The 17,950-nt window shown below is 38.7% G+C and overlaps 2 protein-coding genes across 5 annotated transcripts in view; one reads left to right on the top strand and one right to left on the bottom strand.

Moving 5' to 3' along the window:
• Positions 1–185: 185 nt before the first annotated feature.
• LOC306898756 (nectin 1a) lies at positions 186–6,632 on the bottom strand. Of its 4 annotated transcripts, XM_079464504.1 has the most exons (8): positions 6,455–6,632; positions 4,355–4,441; positions 3,042–3,347; positions 2,411–2,516; positions 1,812–1,954; positions 1,473–1,561; positions 1,185–1,224; positions 186–1,106 (listed from the first exon to the last, which is right to left on the bottom strand). In XM_079464504.1, the coding sequence occupies exons 1-8, from the start codon at positions 6,522–6,524 to the stop codon at positions 1,102–1,104; spliced, it is 846 nt and encodes a 281-aa protein (XP_079320630.1). In that variant the 5' UTR covers positions 6,525–6,632; the 3' UTR covers positions 186–1,101. The 4 variants fall into 4 exon arrangements, with proteins under 4 accessions (XP_079320630.1, XP_079320632.1, XP_079320629.1 ...); XM_079464506.1 differs by lacking the exon at positions 4,355–4,441 and having other exon boundaries at positions 193–1,106; positions 6,455–6,591; XM_079464503.1 differs by having other exon boundaries at positions 985–1,224; positions 6,455–6,603.
• Positions 6,633–8,994: 2,362 nt separating this feature from the next.
• pde11a (phosphodiesterase 11a) overlaps positions 8,995–17,950 on the top strand; it is a gene marked incomplete at both ends in the record, with an annotated part of 31,414 nt that continues 22,458 nt past the window's right edge. The window contains 3 exon segments of the mRNA XM_079464988.1: positions 8,995–9,768; positions 11,106–11,279; positions 11,282–11,341. Coding sequence (XP_079321114.1) covers positions 8,995–9,768; positions 11,106–11,279; positions 11,282–11,341 — 1,008 coding nt within the window.

The raw sequence follows: 17,950 nt of genomic DNA, 5'->3' as shown, positions 1-17,950 counted from the left end.
TATCGACATAAATAGTACTGCATAAAGTTAGTAGTGCATTTTAAAGAGGATATATAACAATATAGTAAAGATGCGTGTTCTGGAAGTGTGCATTTCATTTACATCACATTAGCGATGTGTACATTAATATTAAGCACATTATTGAGCTTGGGTTTTTACAGGTCCACGTAAAAATAAACGAATTCGATAACTGGAGCCAAACATTTCTGTATTACATATAAATAGTATTGTAATTCATTGAGAAATGAAAAAGTGAATGTGTTTTTATCCAGAAAACTGCAGCATGAATTTTAAGCTGAGATGCAAAGGAATATAGAACATACACAAATCAGTTGGTTCACGGTGGGTTGGACAGGAAATCTTATTGCAATAATGTTTAATGAAAAGAAAATGCTGGAATGTTGAGCATGTGTGTGTGGATGAGGTGCGAGATGTTGTTTGTGATGCGACCTTTCTCTTTGATGCACGTGATCACCTTCAGGTATTTTATCTCAACATCACCCCGCAGCCTTGACAGTCATGTCATTCAGAAACAAATATGAAGTTCTCAAGGTAAACAAACACTTTGACACAGCGTAAGGTTGGCCGGGACATTAAAATCAATACAGTAGGCCTGCCAAAACAGGTTACACTTCTCTTTCAGAGAATACTCGTTGAACTCGCCTTAACTTGTTTTTGCTCTTAGTATTAAATCTGTAATAAAATAACTTGAAACTGTCTTTACATACTTAAATATAATCTCTCTTGTATTTGTTACAACAAACAAGTAGCAAATGTCAAAACATGAAACACGGTCAAAAACTATACAATTACAGAACAATACAACTAATTTACAAGAAAAAATGAAAATAGATACATATTTTAAGTAAAAACATATTTTACAGAACATTTCTGTTTTTCCAGTTTTTACAGCGTAGGCCACATTTGAGAAGTACCACCATCCCCGCAGTCTGTCATACTGTTATTGTGCATATACACGGCTCCATTTTTCACAAATAAGGTGAAGGAGACTGTTTTAACTTTGACACAAATTTCACACAATTTGATGAAGTAAACTTGTGCTTCATGTAAGCGCTGCAGAAACAAATCCACTGACATTCATTATCCTGCGATTGAAGTTTGACATATTTAGCTCAGACAATAGCAAATAAAACACACTATTATTTCAAAAACAAAGCCCCCACCTTTGCCTCTTTTGCTACTGGATTGTCTTGCACTTGAAACCTGTCAGGAAACATAAATCTAAACATTCACCATGTGTTGCAGAGTGGATGGAAGTTTAATAGCATGATTATTAAGTCAATATAAATGAGTGTGTGAAACACTTGCTGAACATTGCTTCATAAATGACCAACATACTAAAACCTTCACACAATATTTGCACAAAGCAATTACCATTTTTATTGTATGTATGATATGTGACCAATATATTTTGAAACATGGAATATGCTAGAATCTGAGGACAAACTCACATTTTTCGACTGAAACATGCATACCATACAAATGCAAAGGACGATGGAGATGAAGACAAAACTGCACAGACTCCAGATGGAGGTGGATTCTAGAAAACAGGATATGATGTTAGTGAGGAAAGAAAGAGACAAGGTTTAAGACAAAAGCAACGATGCTGAAAACATGAGAAAAATGCTCTTCATTAAGTGTAATGGATGGAACAGTTTGTATTGTTTGAGAAAGCACAGTAACAGAGCTTAATCCCTGTAAAAATCTTTGTTGCAGTTATCAGTTAGAGAATACCACAAATCGTATCGATAATAATGCATGAAATACTTAAAAAGAATCAAATGACTCACCCGTCTGGTTATTGACATACAGGACACCTGAAGCACTTCCATACTGATTTGATACCTTACAGATGTAAACACCATTCAAATCAGAGGCCGGTTTTGGGACGTAAAGTTTGTCGCCATGAGAACGAGGAGTAGATTCATTCAATCTGCAAATAAAGAGACAGAATGTGAAACCGGGTTGAATGAAGGTAAACGTTACATAAAGAATCAAAGGTGCAAATCTGGAATGGAAAGTACACATTTTATATTTGTGCATTTCATGATTTAACTCTGTGGTCCTCTGCTGGTGTTGAATCTCCAGGCCTGGACTTTATGTTGTGTTTTATTGTTTGTTTGTTCTATTAAAAGTTGTTTTACGTTCGCCGGTTCCCGCCTCCTTCCTTCCTTTTTTTTAACCTTGTTGCAGTATCTATTGCAAATTTAAATTCACACTACGGCCTCTCCACAATAAAGTTTTTGTTCTGCTTCAAATAATATTCTCTGTGAACTTCTCACAAAAATGACTAAATTTCCTCCCATTTGTCGTACCCCACTTGTCATGTCTCTATTCCCCACCCGCCCCACACTTTGACAAATGCTGATTTAACTGATGTTTTCTTTACTTGAACCAGGTGTAGTTGCTGGGTCTTGGGTTACTATCAGCTTCACAGTGAAACTCTTTAGGCTCTGTCGGATCATCTGGAATTATCATCACCAGTTCCGGAGGATCTATGAAAATGACAAATATAATAAAAGCCTCTACTGTCCGCTTCAACTGCATGTATTAACTTCACAACATTAAAGGGACATTTTAACAGGCCAAACTACATTTCCCCATGTTTTACTCACCCTCAAGGCATCCTGACTGAATATGACTTTTTGCAATTTCTGGTTCATGGGGACTTTAAAGTGACCATAATTGTCCTGAACACACAAACTGAAATTGAGGGGTTTCTTAGCTAAATTTGGAATTGCTTTCATCAAAATGGATAAAACGATGGAAAATGTTAAACGCAACAATAAGTGCAGATCAGGGATGTTGGATGTAGGGCTGCTGCAGATTCTAGCGTGTCTTCTAAAGGTGCACAATAACTGTGCCTGTCTAAAAATAATTGTGACCATTTCAGTGAACCCTGAACGAGAACTTAACCCAGAAGAAAGTGCGTGTGAAGAACTGCTGAAATAATGCCCTATATATATAACATATACTTCATACACTGTACAGTACACAACTTGTTTTTGCGTGTTACTTACAATGCACATTTATTACGTAGTCCACTTCATATTCCTTTGTCCTTTGGGTGCTGTGTGTTACCACACACTGGATCTTCTTCTGGTTTAAATGTCTTAATGGTGCACCCAGCAGATGGGACACAACGGTAAAAGTTCCATCTGGATGCACCATATAGTTGGTTTCTGTCCTCAGAGAGTCATCCAGATCTCCCAGTGTCCACATCACATCTGCTGCTGGCTTGGATTTAGAAGCAAAGCACGATGCCAAAGTCACTTCTGAATCACCAGAAACATGTGCCTTTCCATCCACAGTAACCAAAGGATGAACTAATGTGAAAAGAAATCCCATTAAATAAATAACGAAGCATTCACGGATACACTGTAAAAAAAGGATTTGTGGATTTTGCAACCTCCACTCATTTTCGTGTAGGCTACACATGCCTGTCATTCATCGGTTTATTCAGAATAGTTTAGTGAACATGGATTTCTTAGTTTGCCTCAGGGCTGTACACAAACATAAGAAAGTAACATGAACCAAGAATAACCTTTTATCTTGCGTATACTGAATAAGTGTAATGAGTGTGACAACAGAAATTACCACATCATACAGCAGATATGAAACAAAAACTGACAAAAGCACAAGAGAGGGTTGCAGTGCCTTTTATAAAGCTAAGGAGGTTGTGGTAAGACCGCTGGCATTTCCTGATATGTATTTGTTATCGTATTTCAGCACAAATCAAAGCCTTAAGTAAACATTTTCAGCTCGAGCAAAACATGTTTGAACAAGTTGAATCTCAAAAAAGATTAACATTGCGATTTACAAGACACAGGTGCAAGTTAATAGGGTACAAAATGGCTGACAAGACTAAATGAACACAGACTGAGGGTGAACTCCTATCTGAAGCGAGCGTTCTTCTGCCCCACTTCTGCCACTATTCAAGCTTGAACTTCCACTGGATTAAAAAAATACATAAAAACTGATGTGGCATTCAAATCGCTGAAGTTTCTTACATTATTCTCAGTGTGACGAAATATTTGAAGCTGAATCATCTGTTTTTTACAGTGTAAACCTCAGGCATCCAAAAGCTGTAAATCACTTTATGTATCCATGTTGCACTACATTTAAAATGGGTTTAACTGCAGTCATAACATGACCAATAGACCCCCAAATGGACACGTTGTCGTGAAAACGTTTCCTTTCAATATGACAAAGAACCTTTCAAGAAAACATTTTTAGGAGCGTAGTATTGATTCCTAATCAGGATTAAACACACTCTTTAATATGGGCATTCAGAAATGTGTTTGTCCTTTCTATAGCTGAAATGAAATCTCACCAAGCACTGTGATATTGACGTCCGTCTCAAATGGTCCTCCTTCATCGAAAAGCCTCACTGTTGTATCATGACCCATAACTTCCACACCTACAAGAAAGCAATGTAAGGACACGTTGACATCGATATTGACCTAAACGGGCACGTACACATACCAACAACGTTCAGCCTTGAAAAGAGAGCTTATTGAACTATGTAACACTGCTGTATATTATTTGTTGTCCTGTATATGTTAGGCGTGATTTAGACAGAGGTTTGTCTTATTCCTCACAGATACACAAAACAAAGCTGTTCAATATTTAACATTCAAGTCGCCTCAGAGATAGACAGACATTCACAAGCCCGAAACATTACAAATGAAGCCCCTTACGTCCATATGAAGTTCATTTATTGGCCTTTATTTAGCCCCAAAATAATGGTGGAAAATTGGACTTGGTTAAATCCGTCTGATTTGTCCAAGCATGGAACCACGTATAGATCAGTACTGCTGTGAAAGTAATTGAAGATCACATTGCAGCTCAAGTGAGCTATTAATAAAGATGTGTGTGATCCAAAGGCCAGTCATTAATCTTTAATAAATCCAAACACAGGAAATACAGGAGTACACTAGGAACAACCAGGAATGAACAACAGAACAGCAAACAACCACCGACAAGAAACAAAGGAACCACAAGGGCTATATACAGTATGTATATACACACAGGGCTAGGAAGAGAACAAGACACACCTGTCGACACAATCACAGGGGAACCAATGAACAAAATGAAGGACTAGCAAACAGAACATGGAATGTGTAACAGAGGGATTTGGCTGGTGTACGGTGTTAGTAATCAGTGTTAAATCTGTTTTTCTGGAACCCATTTTAAAGACACATTTAACTAATTAAAACCGAATAAGTTGGCTCAATTTAAACCTTGTTGTGAGATCGCCGTTTTTAAAAACTATATTTGAGTTTATTTCCAAAAGGGGAGATAACTTCGTTTTTAAAGTCACCAAGTTGTAAATTTTTTAGGGCGGGGCTTTATTTTGCCCTTCCTTTTTGATTGGTTTGATGTAAGTTGTTCCTGGAGGGGAGGGATATAAAGGCCTGGCCATTGGACAGTCAGTATAGTCCGGCCTCTTTTTTGTAGCTGATGTCATGTGGTGAAGAGTTGATGTTGAGAGAAGCTTTACGTTTGTGATTAAAGATTATAAGTGCAAATGAATTTTGAAAAAATAATGGTGTGCACGGATAAATCATTTACTATAACTCTGTGTAAAACACTTAGAATAGTTTGATCTCATTTTAAAAAAATCTTGTTTTTTATTGTGCATTCCAATGAATATCAATCAAACTGCAGGTGGTGTGTTTTCATTTAAGCCATAATATCTAAAAAAAACTCCCATAATAAAACACAATATCATAATAGAAAACATGATTTTTGAATAATCTGTGATGTGCTAACCACGCTTTGCACATGCAGAGTACCAAAGAAAGATTTGGATCTCATTTCTCAGAGTGAGACGCTGGTTTTATTTATAGTTTTTGTCAGTTGTCTGAGACAACTTTTTAACCAAATTAAGACGTGGATCATACTTTGGAAAGCTTTTTACCTTACTTCCAAATTTGAACATTTAACGTGGCAAAGTCGATTGTGTCTTTTCACAGAGTTTGTCTGCGTTCAAATCTGCGTTCGAAAGCGCTCTGGGTTTTGTGCCATCCAACAGGATTCCTGCACATACTATGATCCCTCGTGATCACTGTGGGCTCTTATGACTATATAACTCTTGAAATTACTCTTGAAAACATTTCCTTCTTCCTGGAGCTTTTACAACGCAAAGACAATGCAAAAACATTATGCTGTTCCAGCCATTTTAAACAATCAGGTGTTAAAACAAATAAAGAAATCTCATCATTTTGAGTTTAGTTAATGTGTGTCTATTACCTGTCTATTTCACAAAGGAACTCTACACACTGTGAATAAATGACATTGTCTATATTAACTAGTTGAAACGTTTCTTTCATGATAATAATAAAATACTTTCATTTTTGCTTTTGATGACAAGTTGATTTTAGGTTTAATCAAGACATTTATACAGTTTGTGAAGCATCAACTCACTTACCTGCTTTACATATGCTGTTCAGAAGAATCCAAACCAGATCAAACGGGACGAAGAAATTGTAAAGATTCATGGTGTCATTTCAGAGCAAGAAAACTTCAAAACAGCACGGCATACTGCACACCCACACTCGACACTGTACTTGATACTGCATAGGTGAACATCCGTTTATGTAACATGCAGAGGGAGTGTCTCAAAAGTGCACGAAGGACAACAAATGAATCAACAAGCAACTGTGCACATGTGAGTAGTTAAAGTTATAAAAGGCTCTTGAAATAGAATTTTTCACACACGTTTTAAATGTTTCTTTTTGATTTCTTTTACATCTCGGAAATGTTCAAATTTAGCGGATGCGTTTATCCAAAGCGACTGTTGCGGGACGATGTCAAACTCGAAACACACAAACTCAAAGCTAGTGAGAGCGTGAGGTAAACAATAGAAGCGAACAATTTAACTTCCTTGTCATGTTAAACAAAGATGTCACACCACTTACAATAGAGGGTGTGCACGTGTCTTCACTTTCCCACGTGAAAGCGCCTGAACGCGGCCGCTTGAGTGGATACCCTCTATAACTTCACATTAATCTCACACACTTCTTGATTGACTTTGAGTGGATTTTTTAAATATGGGCATAAAGGTTGAGTACAGAGAACCCAACAACAACGACAACAAATGTTTATCTAAGTTTAATATATGGGTTCCATAGCCTATAAGGCCTCTGTGGACACAATTTAATGATCAACAAATCATTGCAACATAAGATTTTATGTTACCTTAACTTATTCAATAAAATTTAACGAATTAAAAATTAACTTATTAATTAAATAACAGCACATTTAAAAAGCATTTTCTGAATCTTTTGCTTGATGATTTGATGTTAATTGACATGTGTCAAAGGTGCCTTTTATGGTGAGAGATTAAATTATTAGTATTAAATACGTGTATATTTGACAGTATATTAAAGACGTGTGTTTCTTACTCCTTAGTTTGGCCCATTGTTGATATTTCGTTGTGTAGATATATATATATATATACTGTATATTGGACTTCTAGAAACCATGCACAGAATATTGTAAGCGTACCGCAGGCATTTTCGCTTTACTGTGGTGTTACTCTGCCTTATTTTTATTTGAGTTTCGTTTCATATATTTTAGGTTTTGGGTTTTTAAACAAACAATAGAGCACTAACATTTCACTATATGGGGTGTATATAACATACATGTGTATGTGTTACGACTGGCTCAGAGCCATAACAAAAGATAGGAGATTATGCCTCAAACAAGCATTTATTATACATGTAACACAAGTTTAACCAACAGAACCAAAATATCAGGTGTGGATGTAAATATCAGTAATGTAGTGCGAGTGCAAGGATGTATTGTGTGTATGAATGTGAATGTTGAGTGTAAACATAAAAGACATAAACATAAGAGACATAAACTTAAATCAACTCAAACGTCCATCTGCGTAAACGGCTGACGTCCGATGCGAGGATGAACCTCCTGGTCCAACATTCGAGCTTCTATTTCAACACCATTCTTCCCAGGTGACAGCAATTAGGCCTGAAATAGAGGAGGGGCAAGAGAACCAGCAAAGACAGGCCAAGGGCCGTAACAGTATGTGACAAACAAAAGCCCTTGATTTAACAATCCTATTCCAACTATACATATATTTTTGTTGGGAATTATACAGAAAATTAAGTCGAATACAGATCATCTTCGTGTGAAATGAAAACTTTATGTCTAGAATTTACAGACACGTATTATTTTATGAGGAAACGTCTTGAGGTCTCACTCTGAGATGAAGGACTTCACATCTGTCGCCTCTTGCATTCGTTTCTATAACGAAATATATAACCCTATATATAACTCGAGTATTGATGACCAAATGGTGAACCTAAATGTCTGTTTTTTACACCCCTGTGTGTCGTGGCTTTGAGTTCCTCTAAGTTGAAATGCTCCACTAGAGGGCGACAACTTAACACTGCGAATTTCTTCGAAAGCGCATTCCCTTACATTACTGTCAAATCATTTATCAGAACTTTCACGCCGTACGAGCAGATGCAGCGAGATCCGTCTCGAATAAACATTCAAATGCGATCGTGACAAAAACATCGGCCTGCATTTCACGGCAACATCCTCATGATGAAGCATCAGCATCAGCATCAGCATCAGCAGCCCAGTGATGATGAGAAGAGAGGATGCGTACTCGTGACGTCAGTGACGCACCTGCTCTATCGCATCATCTCACTGGCGCTGCTTTAGAATGAACATTCAACCCTCTCATCCTCCTCCATCAGATCCCCTCTCCATCCTCCATCCGATGCCTCCAACGTGCGCGGAACCGCTGCATAATCGGACACATCTGAAAGGAAATGAAAGCTGATCCCACGAACAAACAGTCTTTTTCTTTTTCTCTGAGAGGAGATGTTATTGGAAGTTTGAACCGTGCACTCTCGCGCTCACATAAATGACCGTTCGACAAGAGAGTCGCTTTCATATCATTTCCAGATAGCAGCGGCGATGGCAGGGACGGTCACGGGCATGATCTTCTCCGACGTCGAAAGTTTTCTAGACGAGCACCCTGAATTACTAGAGGACTATTTGAACCGCAAGAGGAAGCACGGCTTGGTGGAAAAGTGGCTCAAGAGCCAACAGGCCGCCAAAACTCCGGCGAACTCCGGCGCGGACGCGGAGAAACCCGGAGGCGCCGGCGGTAAGGACAGCTGGGCGAGCCGGAGCGACGGGCTGCAGAGACGCGCGTCCCAGAAAGAGCTGCGGAAAACATTCGCGAGGTCCAAGGCCATCAATGCCAACAGGACTTACGACGAGCACGTGAACTCCAGAGCGCAGGAGCCGCTGACCAGCATGCGGAGGCGCGCGCTCCTGCGTAAAGCCAGCTCGTTGCCACCGACCACCGCGCACATCCTCTCCGCCCTGCTGGAGTCCCGGGTCAACATCCCACAGTACCCGTCCACCGCCGTCGGCTACAAATACCACCTGAAAGAGCACAACGAGAGGGAGTTCTTTCTGGAGCTCGTCAAAGACATCTCCAACGACCTGGACCTGACCAGTCTCAGCTACAAGATCCTGGTGTTTGTGTGCATCATGGTGGACGCCGACCGCTGCTCGCTGTTTTTGGTGGAGGGCCCAGCCAATAAGAAGACCCTGGTGTCCAAGTTCTTCGATGTTCACGCTGGAACGGCGGTCCTGCCTTCTCTGAGGAACTCGGATGAGGTGCAGGTCCCCTGGGGAAAGGGAATCATTGGATATGTGGCGGAGCACGGAGAGACTGTCAACATTCCCGATGCGTATCAGGTGATTGATTGCGTGTTCAGTCTTCTTTGCCCCAGAGTCCTATTGGAATCATCATTTCGAACTCATTCTAATGGGATGAAAGTGCAGGAATCGTGCGCTTGTTACGTTGCTTTGTTGGCGTTGCTCAGTTGGTCGGGTTTTGACCTGCATAAAAGATGTTACCGCAATTTGAGTTACTTCTTAAGTGAAGGTCAGGATTCAGAACTTCAGCTTGGTTCAGCAATTTCTTCCCTTAGCAGTCGCTCACACATTCTTGGACTTTTGTGCAGAGGTCACTACATTTCTCTGTACAGATCATTACTGTCAGGTAGTATTTTATTGAGATGACTGTGTTTGGTTTTTAGCTGAAATCCATAAAGGTCTGGGTAAAATAATGACTTGGGTGAGTAATTGTCAGTCAATCGATCAGCTCAGACAAACTTCATCCTCTTCATTCTATAGTTATACTCCTGATGTCCGGATAATAATGATGAGGCCAGTTGGCTCTTCTCTAATGAGTCTGTCGATCTGCTTTTCCTTTTCATTTAGCAAGCAGAGCAGATCATTAAACGTGCATTATTGCTATAAGTCAAGTCAGCGTTTCTCTGATCATCTCATCAACACGACCTGAAAACATGGGCATGGACAAGATCAGCAAGGTTATGAAAGAAGAAAATCAAAACATTTTTTTTAAATGATAACGCTTAATAACAACTTTACGAAGTTGATGAGTCAATAGTTTACCGTTGAACACTTTAGGGCGACGTACTCCACTTTTCCACGTTTTAGAATAATAGTGAACTCATCAAAACTAATGACACTAATGTAACTTTGGGAAAGATCTGAAATAAAGTAAAACTTTAGGGAGTAAATTTACTCTTAGCTCACATTGGTTGCTTTTGGCCCTTTTAAAAAACAAGGTTATTTTAGTTTGCTAAGATTAAAACTTTAAAACTATTGGTCTAAAAATGATCTTTTTTCAGTTTAAGGCACTGAAATTATAACAATAAGCTAAAGCTAAAACGAAAATATTTTAATCTTATATAGCAACATAAAAATAAATAAATAAACAATAAAAAGCATATAAGAAGATTAATAAAAAACTCTCAAGATAAAAGCTAATTTACATTATTAATAAACTATTTATAACTGTGTTTTACAAAAGATTAGTAAGATAAAAATATGTTTTCAGCCCAAACCTTTTAGTGACTTTGACATGATTGTAGGTATCGTAATAATTTTTACATCAGCATTCAAGACATGTAGAAACCTGCCCCTACAGTCTAGCAAATTGGTATATCGAATAAAATGTTTATTTGTTGATATTCATGACTTGTTTGTTTCCTTACTCTCTCTAGGATCATCGCTTCAGTGATGAGATTGATAAACTCACAGGATACAAGACCAAGTCTCTGTTGTCCATGCCCATCAGAAACAGTGATGGAGAGGTCATCGGGGTCGCACAGGCCATCAACAAGAGTCCCAATGGAGCGCTCTTCACCGAAGACGACGAGAAGGTACAGATGCACGGACGCTGAGCTACAATACACCCGTTCTTTTGGTTGGTTGTTCGGGGTCATATGCATCTTTCAATGTGAGGGTGAAGGAGAGCTTTAGCTAACTTCATTGGGACCGGGACATTACTGATACTGTGCTTGTAGTCAATTTCTTTGTATTTTAACCGAACTTTACTCCTTTGAATGAGTAGCGTATTAAACGTGTTTCTCACGTAGGTATATATACAAAATTGTAGTATATTGAGAGTATACTTCGAAGTGTACTTTCATCATCTGAAAATGTGCTACCACATGTATTGTACTAGTAGAGTTATTGCTACAGTGTGTAGTTTGTAACGTCGCTGCAATAACAAAAACAAGTAGAGGTATATTCAAAGTGCACTACTGTTACAGCTACTGTAAAGTGTACTTAAAAGTTGACCTAATGAGCTAAAATGGGCTATTTTAGTAATACTAAACATTGTACACTTACAAGTGCACTCCCAGTACATTGATATTAGTGTACTTACCACATTAAATTCATTTACACAGAGGAATGAGTGTAGGGTGTGAAACCGAGCGGTCTGCTGTGATATCGTCACTGGCTCTCTGTGTAGTTTACTGGGTAGTTTGTGTCAGTCACCCTCGTCATCAGTTGTTGTGGGTTAAGCAAGCGGCCAACCATGAGAGAGAAATAAAGTGTGTCATTAATGTTGACCTTCAGCAACAGCGAAGTCTTTCTGAACACAGAAGCAGTTCTCATATGACAGAGTCATTTATCAGCCGAGCGCTGAAAGAGCTCGTGTGACGCAGATAATACTGCATCTATGTAATAGACGGCTCGTTGGAATGCTTGATTCTGAATGGCCAGTCGCAGCATTTGCATGTTTGTTATTCCCAGATACCGTAAGAATCTCTCAAAATTTGTAACACACGATGCAGCAAATCATTTTGACAGGTTTTCACTTATTAATTATAAATATGGTTTTTAATAACATATATGACATTATATTTACAAATGATTCAACCAAATTGCCTGTTCGTGACATTTGAAAGAAACACATACAGAAACTGTTGAATAATAATAAAAGCAACCAGTAATAAACATCACAGTATAAGATGTGCTCAAACCAATGAAACGTGGAAACCATTACAGCTCTCAACGCTGATGTGAAGTTGTTTAACAATAATATAAGATTATCGCTTTTTTCAGTCATACCATGGTGACGCTTCTCGCATGACACAAAATAGCATCATCATTGTTTATTTTACAAACAATATTAATCTAAAACAAAACATTTTATTACATATTTATTCTTGTGGATCCAGATACAATGGCATGAAAATATATGAGTTAAATGATGTCATGTTTTATGATGATATATGTATATACAGTATACGGGTGATATCAGAGAAATTGGGAAACATTTTGCTTAATTCCTTGGGACACTAACAAAAAAACCCATGTATGACATTTAAACTGCGTTCTTAGGATTAATATGATTATGATTAATTGATGTAATAAAATATAGTTGTTCAGGCCGTACAGGTTTTGAAGCATTAGCTGCCTCACATTTTCTGAGATAGCAGTGTTCAGGTCAAACTGCAAAGTGGAAGAGACGTTTCTCATAAAACAGATTTCATTGTTTTTCATTTTATATTGTAAGAGTGCAACATTGTATTTAACTTACATTAGAACGTCAATTTGAATCAATAATACATACATTTCATAAAAAGATGTAACAAAAACAAGTAGCGTTATGGTAACAGTTTATAAGTTAACAGCCAATGACGGAGAAAGAAAAGAAAAGACGCACAAACCTTTCAATCAATTTCATCAATAAAACAAATTTCATGAAAAAAATATATTCGGCCAATGGTCCTCTCATATTCTCCCCTACCCACCGATGTCTTTTTTGCCGCATCCCTGGCAGACATCCTTTAAATCTCCTTTATGTTCCTTTTCAGACCCTTTCTATTCTGTTTTCCATTGCAAACAGTTTAACATTAGGCTACTTTGCTTCAACACTCACGGCTTCTATTTTCAGTAAGTAATGCAATGAGACAGTATTTTAATAATATATTACACTTAACTCAAAAGGTGGCCCATTTTAACTGAAATGAATGGCTCATTTTATCTTAACACATTCAGGTACATTGGGCCAGTAACTACAAATGTTTTTTTTTGTTTATATATAAAAAAAATCAGATTTATTTAGCAAAATCAGCATTTTATCTCTCACATAGGCCATCAAGACATGGGTTATGATTCATTTTTTTAATGTGCATTTATTTTTTATGATTGGATATGATCTGGTCACTCACCTTACGTCTTGTCTGGCAGGGTCAGAAATTGAGGCATAGCCCCTCACCCTTTAGCAACCTCAGACCAATAATATCATTTGCTAAATGTCAAGTACTGTTATGGCATCAGTTTTTCATTCTTTGCAGTCATTAGCTGTTAACTTGTAAAGAGATAACACACTTATATACAAGATACATATGGACTGTATATATATATATATATATATATATATATATTGTCATGTTCTTATTAATTCTCTTAATTTAAAAGCATTCATTTGATTTATTTAGTATTATCATTCTATTAGTTTTAATATTGCCCGTTATGTTTAAATACATTTTTAGGCAAAAGTTTCCTGTCAGGTTCAGATCTATATTCCATTTAATAATTATTGTTTAAATAACTTTTAGTGAACAATAATAATCCTGTGTTTTTACAGTGCCCACTACAGCTCAATGTTATGTTGGCGGTTATTATCTTTTCTTTTATGTTTTAAGTTAGTTCTCCTAAAATGGAAATGTAATGATAGGTATTTTGAGGATAATTGTCATTTCATAAGCGTGTGTGAGTTTTGTTGTTAATATGACTCCTTTCTTGAACTTGTGCATTGTGTTGTGGTTGAGTTGGTCCAGTGATGATGGCTCCACACTGCATCATTGTGTGATAAATACACAAATCTTTCATCTGTGTGAATGAAACAGATGCTGTGGGTTTTAAAGCTGAACAGAGCGCCTCATATTTCTCAGCGTAAGCAGGGAGCGCAGCGCTGACACTGGTTATAATGGATGTGTCCGGAGGCGTCAGGGATGCTGAGAGAACATGCAAAAAGTGTGTGTGTGTTTTGCTGACATCTAAATGAGGTATTGTATTATTTTCCAGAGAACATTTTTTAACCTGTATCTCACAGCCACCGGTCACGGTCATTTATAGACTGAGACGTTTGGTCTCTATACAGTTCTATCATCAGTGCAAAAATGTGTGACTTGATTTCTTTTGTCGAACACAAAAGGAGTTATCGGGGTCCAGACAGCTCTTTTTATTACAATGAGAGTGAATGGTGACTTTCTTTCTTCTGCTCACACAAAGGAAGATAACCAAACAACAGCGGCCCCTGTTGACTTCCATTGTATGAACACAAAACCACTGAGACATTTCTCAAAATATCTTCTTTTGTGTTCCACAGAGGAGAAAGACTCACATACCATGTGAGGGTGAATAAATGATGACAGATCTTCTATTTTCAGGTGAACTGTCCCTTTAACAGCTCGCAGTACCATTGCAATGAGATTTCATGTGTGCCTTTCGGTGAACATTAGCATCACGCATGTCGTACTGTCTGCTGAATAAATGATAAAACTCTTCCTACTGTATGTAAGGACAGAGAAAGCTTTAAGAGATAAAGGTGCCGCATTTAAAGATTCTGTATTGCACCAACATTTGTGTTTCCCAAACAAGCATACGGTAAACGGGCGATATGGCAGACACATCGGGTATGTTTTCAATCTGTGCATTATGTGGAGGACCTAGAATTTGCACGGGAACAGCGCCCGACACAAGAGGACTCTATAATCATGACATCATATAAATCGATGGAGTTCTGGATTTATAGCAATGCTTGTGCTGTATTTTCTTGCCAGGGCCAGCGCCTCTGTTACTGTTATTCATATTTATGATCAGGGATTTGTGCAAACCACTAAACCAAAGTATTAAACCTGGTATATTAAACCATTAAACAAGGTGTGCGGTTACTTTCCTGTTGCACTGAAGTTACGCTTGTCTCCTGCTGGATGATAAAATGGGCAAATAAAGAATCCCGATGGACTTAAATAATTGAATGATGGTGCATATCCGAATTGCAGAACAACACATACTGTAGTAAACACTATAAAAGTGATGTTGGCAACTTCTGCACCATTTATAAGAGAAGACATGTCTTGACGGTCTGAGTCAAACCTCCGCTGGTCACCTGCATTCATGTGTATATCTCTGAATCGTCTGGATGTGCCGCCTGAAGGCCAAACGTCTCCGCGGTCTTTGTGTTGAAATGGCACAGTACTGTGAATATTGTGATGAATTCTCGGTGGGATTAGCAGAAGGCAGTGTTGTGGATTCGACACAATATCATCTTCGCTCAGACAGTGACGCAGGACACAATGACGCAGTCTCTATCGCTCCATACAGCCGCACTAACCAGACTTTAAAGGGATAGTTCACCAAATTCTATCATCATTTATTCACCCTCAAAACCTGTAAAATAAGAAGATATTTTAAGAAATGTCTTAGTGGTTTTGTGTTCATACAATGGAAGTCAAAGGGGCTCAATGTTGTTTGGTTACTAACATTCTTCTAAATATCTTCTTTTGTGGGTGAATAATAATTACACATTATATGGTATTTACATTATACTCATGCCGACATATCCTTGGTATGTTTTATTTCATGGCACGTGTACAAAAAACACACTGTTGCCATGTCCTAGTTTTCTACATTTTTGTAGATGAAGCAGCACGCATGTGAATCCAGTACTAAAACATATTAATTATTAAATTCTTTCAGTTGAAATGCTTTCCCTGCTTTAGTTCTAGGTTTATTATAGGTGGCCAGACGTATGTAACACACACACACACACACACACACACACATGCGCACACGCGCACACACACACACACGCACCCTCGTTGGTCTCCAGTCTTGCTGAAGTAATGTATAAATTATGTGCAGTTAAAGCTCACAGAGCTGATGTCTTCTTTCGTCATGTCAGATCATCTGTTTACACACACTGCACATCATTATAGAGCAGTTCTAATGTTTGTGTTTAATTCACTTATGGCCGCACATTTCCTTCTGAAATGTTTTTGACATTAAAACCCGAAGCGTCAGGACATGCCCGCCCACATTTGCACATCAGTTACGGTGAGGTAATAAAAAGAAAGCACAATAGCTGTTGAGCTGATCCAAATGCAGTATAAGGTTGTTTAATAAATCCACAGAGTAACAAAAAGATCCAAGAGTGGCATAAAATCCAAGCATGTTTGAGAATAAACAAGGGCGTAACATCAAACAACGATCGACAACAGACAACTGAACACATGGGCTATATACACACAGCTGTAGGGACAAACCGGAAATGGAACACAGGTGAACCCAGTTTAAAATCACAAGACACAAGGCATTATGGGGAAAGGAGTCCTTAACAAAACACCGGCAGAAACATTAAGCAATATGGCGCCCTCAGGTGGAGAGCTGAGGCGGCAGCAACGGGCTGTGACATAACCCCCCCCCCCCTTTAAGGGCAGATTCCAGATGCCCAAAATAACAAGGTACAGGAGGGCGGTGGGAGGAGGTGGAACCAGGAAGGGTTGGTGGGCAAGAACCTTAGAATGGCACGGAAGGCAAAGTGGCAGGAGGAGACCAAGGCCGAGCTGAAGGGTGAGGCCAGGGGGGAACTGGCGGTGGAGTCGGCAGAGGAGGCGGAAGCCAAGGTGGAGTTGGCAGAGCAGGAGGAGGAGACCAGGGTAAAACTGGCAGAGAAGGAGCTGGCTGAGCTGAAGGCGGCGGCCATTGTGGTGGAGGCAGGGCAGAGTGCGGTGACCAGAGCGGATGCAGAGTGGGTGGATGAGACTTTCCAGCAGGTGACACAGCCCCTGGTGGCTTTGAAGGAACATACGCTTGGACTTGACCAGACTCAGAAACAAACTCGTGGACTGGACTTGGCTCAGAAACGGCTTCATGGACTGGACATGGTTCAGGAGCTCATGGTTTAATCTAGATTCAAGAGCGGATTCTTGTGCTTGACTTGGCTCAAGAGCGGATTCTTAGGCTTAACTTGACTCAGGAACTGATTCTTTGACTTGACTTGGCTCCAAAGTGAGAGCCTGGATACAACATAGCAACAACCATGACTGGAAGATCCGTCACCTTATTCGGCAGATCCTGACCTGTTTATTTAATTAAAAACCACGTATAATAATTATATTGGCAAGAAATATTTTGATAATGAACCAGCTGTCAAGTTTGAGATGCTGGAATATTGTGTGGGTGCGTAAACGCCAGCACAACTCGCTTGAGCTGTTACGTATAATGGCCGAAATAACTTAAAAATCTCTGTGAAGATTTATAGTCAAACAGATATGACTGTAAGTCATTTGATACTTCAAAGATAGCTATTTTTAGCCATGTACACACGTGCACTAAAAACAGAACATTGTGCTTTTGCAAAATAAAGAAAACAGGATGCGCTCTGTCGTCTTTCTTTTATTTGTGGAGCGCTGCGCCTCACAAACGGAACCAAACTTTGTTTTGTTAATCTAATTCCGCGTTTATTTATTCGCATCACATGTTTTGCATTATATATTGAAGGGAACTTGTCATGATGGCCACTTCAGAGAGAGAGGTTTGTGTT

The sequence above is a fragment of the Barbatula barbatula genome (assembly GCF_947034865.1).
Source record: "Barbatula barbatula genome assembly, chromosome: 9".
Lineage (NCBI taxonomy): Eukaryota > Metazoa > Chordata > Actinopteri > Cypriniformes > Nemacheilidae > Barbatula > Barbatula barbatula.
Note: the sequence above shows the minus strand (reverse complement) of the source record. Positions and strands in the feature narration are given on the sequence as shown.